Source organism: Priapulus caudatus, unplaced genomic scaffold, assembly GCF_000485595.1.
Source record: "Priapulus caudatus unplaced genomic scaffold, Priapulus_caudatus-5.0.1 Scaffold81, whole genome shotgun sequence".
In the NCBI taxonomy this organism is placed as follows: domain Eukaryota; kingdom Metazoa; phylum Priapulida; class Priapulimorpha; order Priapulimorphida; family Priapulidae; genus Priapulus; species Priapulus caudatus.
In genome coordinates this window covers 685,047-691,371 of record NW_014577142.1, presented here as the reverse complement: position 1 = coordinate 691,371, position 6,325 = coordinate 685,047, and the positions used below count along the sequence as shown (strand labels likewise).

The following is a 6,325-nucleotide window of genomic DNA, read 5'->3' as shown; positions in this document are numbered from 1 at the left end:
TACATGTATGTTTGTATACATGTATGTATGTATACATGTACGTTTGTATACATGTATGTATGTTTACATGTATGTTTGTATACATGCACGTATGTATGTACGTATGTATGTATGTATGTATGTATGTATGTATGTATGTACGTATTTATGTATATATGTGACATGTGCAATAGACATCTCAGGAAAAGCTAGCATGACACATCGGTCTTTCTCACAATTGAAATAGATGTTAAATTGTTTCCCTCTATTATACTTAATTACCAAACATATACCCATGTATATAATTAACTATGTCTATCATAACAGACGATTACATGGTTAGAAATGAACTTTTTCTACCAGGCAGTAAAGTACTCGCTGCCAGAGTCAAAGGGCAGGCAGCAAATTTACTCACCCAGGCAAAATCTTTGGGGCTTTTACTACGGGTTATTAGGAATTTTGGGGGGCAAGTTCTTGTTGCCAACGTTGAGAGACGCAAGTAAACTAACCCTTGTAGGCAGCAAAACTGCTTGCTGCTTGCTGCCCATAATCTCGAACCCTGCCGCTACATATGATAATAATTAACGTACACTCTCTATAGATGGCAGCAGGGGGCATGTGACTCACCAACACTGAGGCAGAACTGTAGCGTATTGACTGCACCCTCTCCCTTCAGGAAGTGTATAAATGGATAGAGCAGACTTTGGTCGTCCAGGATTTCTCTGACGTTTAACTTCAGTGCCTGAAAACATTCCAGCATTGATTTACAGTACACAATCTTTATTCCAAAATTCTCAAAACCGAAAGTTTTTTTGTGGAGGTCGTCTGCACACCAAAGCTCGCGTTTGGCTGCACAAGGTTCACTGCAGAAATATTAATGTGTTTGGCATTACTCACACATATTGCAGAGATGCCAACACTTTTCTGAGCAAACTGTAGTGAGGATGTCTGAAATCTGTAGTCCGAGGGTCCCGCAGTGACCCGAGTATGCTAGGGGGGTTCGGGACATGCCCCCCCGGAAAATTTTTTATTCCGAGATGCAATTTCCTGCATTCTGGGACCCAAAATGACAATACGTTCATACTGATATTTGCTGCTAAATACATGTAGTTATTTTCAATCATGTTATATCAATGGAACACTGAAACAAAACACTTGAAATATCATCAAAATGATTTTTTTCGATCGTAATAAAAATCGTAGTTGTATGCAAACTGGTCGTAGTGGTCAAAATGCAAACGAAATTCGCATAAAATACAGATAAATCGTAGTGGTTGGCATCTCTGATATTGTACTGTACCGGTACAGCACTTGGCCACTTGAAAACTTGGGTCTTAGTATACTGGCTAGTTGCAGGATATACGGTATCAGAAGTAGATAACACTAACAGGGAAGGAGTGTGACTTCAATAAACAAGGGAAATTCGTCATATACTAGCCTTAGAATACCTACGATTTACTACGCGTAACTCGAGCAACTTGAGCTCAAATCGTACACAGTACATTCGCCTAGCATCGTGCGAAATGGTTTTCTCGTATACACCCGCAATCCAGAGATACAGACTAAAACGTACAACACGATTTTCCATTATGTTGCCAGCAAACTGAATGTATAAACCGCCTAAATTGAAACAAAATATACGATATACGATTTGAGCTCAAGTTGGTTGAGTTACGTGTAGTAAATTGTAGGTATTCTAAGGCTAGTAAATGACGAATTTCCCTTGCTTATTGAAGCCACACTCCTTCCCTATTATCTACTTCTGACGGTATGTATATCTGCACTGTACTACCATTCCCAAATCCGAAAAATTCCCAAATCCGAAAAATTCTGAATTCCAAAACGGATTCTAGATTGTGTACTGTATTAACAGCAGATCTTAGTCAGGTGAAGAATGACAGCTGGACATAGATAAATGGTCAAGGACACAAGAAGCTGGAATAACAATCAATGTGATACTTGTGTCCTCACCAAAACTGCTTACAGATAATGCATAAACTTAGGGTACCCACATATTTATTTGAATTTTTTATAAAGAAATTTGAGTTATAATACTTTCTTTAATAGCATATCTAGCACAATACGCTATTTAAACGATGTCAACATATCAATATACCAAATAAAATTATTAGAATGGTAGGCAGCCACTAACAATAGTGGTTGTATCAATACACTATAATAAGGTTAGATTTCATGTATGTATCTACGAGCATACACAGACTGTGACATATTTATCTAATACATGATTGAACTTTTTCTCTCGAAATAAATGAATATGCGATTTTTGTTGTCACGGTGGCTTTTTTTAAAGCATTGACCTCACCCAGTCACCCCTCAGATATATACGTATTTGATACTCACATTTTTAACTTTTGGTCGCATATCTTTATTAATACGAAGAATGAGATTCTCCAGCAAAGGCACAAGGGGTGAAGGAGGTTCATGACTCACAGTCATCTAAAAGAGAACACATACAACACTACTGTAGTACATAGGAAACATGGCTGTATAACGCTGCCAGGGTCTACGTCTCCCTGGGTACTGCCGGAACGTACCCTGGGTACGGTCCGGTATACTGGAACGTAACCTGGTACTATCTAATATGCTGGACCGTACCTCGCCTACTCCACTAACAGGGTACGTTCCGGTAGTACCAAGGGAGACATAGACCCTATCAGCCTGTATAACATCAAACGCCATAAACATGTTAATAATGCCTAGAGGTATTGTGGGTTTATCTTATCGCGATTTATTTATAGCACAAGATGGTCGAATGTTAAAACAGAATCTGCTATTAAAAATTAGCTGTATACAAAAAATTATTGTTACTTAAATGTAACTTTGCATAACTACATTTAAGGTTTTATTATCCTACAGGTAACATTGCATAGTTGAAAGTTTATGCGCATATAAATAACTTAATGTAGTATCGTATATTCATGCCATGCTGATAGCTTTGTATAGCTAAAAGTTTGTATATCTACAAACAACTTGGTATAGCTATTGCGCACTTATCAGCAACTTTGTATAGCTTCTAATTCAAATGTGTATGTATACGTGTAATATGTTACATGGCTCTGTAAGCGATCCACTTACCGGCTCATCATTAAAGAAGATCAAGAGTAGATTATTTACAATATCCTGAAATAAACAAACATTATGAAACACATTAGCTCACTTGTGATTTGTGGTATTTCTTCACAACCACTATAACTATCGAACAAATGACTATAAACTACACTAATGAATATACAATGAACAGTGCTAAACACTCCCAAGTACCATTTACAAAATGTTCTTCATCAGCTATTAATATGCATAATCTATTCACTTAATTACAATCACTAACGAGATTATCGGGAGTCTTCACTAATCGATATATCATCCAACCACAATTTATTACAATTTACTTAGGGTGTAGGCCGTAGGGCTAAGTTGACAAATGTCATTATATGAGCAATGTGTTTGCACAAAAACAAAATCTATTTGCATATGTGTTCATGCATTTTCTAGGGGGAGGGAGTGTTCTCAATGTATGTATGCACATTCCGATGAACGCATGTACAGTATGTATGTACATCAGTGTTTCCCCTGCATTGACACAGCGAGGCGCGCCACCTCGCTCAAATTTTCAGCAGCCACACAGAAATTTGTCCAAAACACCGCCTCGCTGACGAAAATCACTGTTCTTCCATCAATAAATTACACGTTATTGAACTAAAATCGAAATAATAGCTTAGAATCCATCAAACTACACCATTTTTTCAAAAAATTTCCAAGGGGGATGCCCCCTGACCCACCTAGCTGGGCGAGCACCTTCTTTGCTAGGACCTCGAAATGCGCAAACACACCAAAAAAATATTTACCACCTCGCAGACCTTTTTGGCCGGGGGAAACACTGCACATTACGTGTCTAGGTTCACAAATGTTACGTGCTACCTACGGGATCTGCTATGATGTCCATGGCAGGCATCAGCACCTTAGACACTACCATCTCTGCCAGCACTGCAGAAATCGCTCTGGAAAAGACACCACCACGCTTCATTACTGTCCGGCCTCTATTCACATTAGCTCATTTCACCATACCTAATATATACCATACTCATTCACCTAGTATCACCACATGCTATGATGATACACATCACGATCAATAATAAAAATCGTAGTTGTATGCAAACTGGTCGTAGTGGTCAAAATGCAAACGAAATTCGTATAAAATACAGATAAATCGTAGTGGTTGGCATCTCTGATATTGTACTGTACCGGTACAGCACTTGACCACTTGAAAACTTGTGTCTTAGTATACTGGCTAGTTGCAGGATATACGGTATCAGAAGTAGATAACAGGGAAGGAGTGTGACTTCAATAAACAAGGGAAATTCGTCATATACTAGCCTTAGAATACCTACGATTTACTACGCGTAACTCAAGCAACTTGAGCTCAAATCGTACACAGTACATTCGCCTAGCATCGTGCGAAATTGTTTCCTCGTATACACCCGCAATCCGGAGATATATACAGACTAAAACGTACGACATGATTTTCCATTATGTTGCCAGCAAACTGAATGTATAAACCGCCTAAATTGAAACAAAAGGCAGCTACTAGCGAGCCACACCGCATCGCCGAGGGAGCAAGTGCGCAAGAGCTGCCTTTTGTTTAAATTTAAGCAGTTTATACATTCAGTTTGCTGGCAACATAATGGAAAATCGTGTCGTACGTTTTAGTCTGTATCTCCGGATTGCGGGTGTATATGAGGAAACGATTTCGCACGATGCTAGGCCTATGTACTGTGTACGATTTGTGCTCAAGTTGGTTGAGTTACGTGTAGTAAATCGTAGGTATTCTAAGGCTAGTAAATGACGAATTTCCCATATTTATTGAAGTCACACTCCTTCCCTATTATCTACCTCTGACGGTATGTATATCTGCACTGTACTACCATTCCCAAATCCGAAAAATTCTGAATTCCAAAACGTGTCTGGTCCCAAGGGTTTCGGATAATAGATTGTGTGCTGTATTAACAGCAGATCTTAGTCAGGCGAAGAATGACAGCTGGACATAGATAAATGGTCAAGGACACAAGAAGCTGGAATAACAATCAATGTGATACTTGTGTCCTCACCAAAACTGCTTACAGATAATGCATTAACTTAGGGTACCCACATATTTATTTGAATTTTTTATAAAGCAATTTGAGTTATACTGCTTTCTTTAATAGCATATCTAGCACAATACGCTATTTAAACGATGTCAACATATCAATATACCAAATAAAATTATTAGAATGGTAGGCAGCCACTAACAATAGTGGTTGTATCAATACACTATAATAAGGTTAGATTTCATGTATGTATCTACGAGCATACACAGACTGTGACATATTTATCTAATACATGATTGAACTTTTTCTCTCGAAATAAATGAACATGCGATTTTTGTTGTCACGTTGGCTTTTTTTAAAGCATTGACCTCACCCAGTCACCCCTCAGATATATACGTATTTGATACTCACATTTTTAACTTTTGGTCGCATATCTTTATTAATACGAAGAATGAGATTCTCCAGCAAAGGCACAAGGGGTGAAGGAGGTTCATGACTAACAGTCATCTAAAAGAGAACACATACAACACTACTGTAGTACATAGGAAACATGGCTGTATAACGCTGCCAGGGTCTACGTCTCCCTGGGTACTGCCGGAACGTACCCTGGGTACGGTCCAGTATACTGGAACGTACCCTGGTACTATCTAATATGCCGGACCGTACCTCGCCTACTCCACTAACAGGGTACGTTCTGGTAGTACCCAGGGAGACATAGACCCTATCAGCCTGTATAACATCAAACCCCATAAACATGTTAATAATGCCTAGAGGTATTGTGGGTTTATCTTATCGCGATTTATTTATAGCACAAGATGGTCGAATGATAAAACAGAATCTGCTATTAAAAATTAGCTGTATAAAAAAAATTATTGTTACTTAAATGTAACTTTGTATAACTACATAAGGTTTTATTATCGTACAGGTAACATTGCATAGTTGAAAGTTTATGCGCATATAGGTAACTTAATGTAGTATCGTATATTCATGCCATGCTGATAGCTTTGTATAGCTAAAAGTTTGTATATCTACAAACAACTTGGTATAGCTATTGCGCACTTATCAGCAACTTTGCATAGCTTCTAATTCAAATGTGTATGTATACGTGTAATATGTTACATGGCTCTGTAAGCGATCCACTTACCGGCTCATCATTAAAGAAGATCAAGAGTAGATTATTTACAATATCCTGAAATAAACAAACATTATGAAACACATTAGCTCACTTGTGATTTGTGGTA

General features: G+C 38.1%; 1 protein-coding gene across 1 annotated transcript in view; it reads right to left on the bottom strand.

Moving 5' to 3' along the window:
• The window catches only part of LOC106821655 (sorting nexin-14-like), a 40,844-nt gene that overhangs the window by 26,504 nt on the left and 8,015 nt on the right, over nt 1–6,325 (bottom strand). Inside the window, exons 8-11 of the mRNA XM_014826545.1 lie at nt 3,923–3,998; nt 3,076–3,120; nt 2,341–2,436; nt 607–721 (exon numbers count right to left, since the gene is read on the bottom strand). Of these exons, the coding sequence (XP_014682031.1) occupies nt 607–721; nt 2,341–2,436; nt 3,076–3,120; nt 3,923–3,998 (332 nt within the window). The remainder of the gene's footprint in view (nt 1–606; nt 722–2,340; nt 2,437–3,075; nt 3,121–3,922; nt 3,999–6,325) is intronic.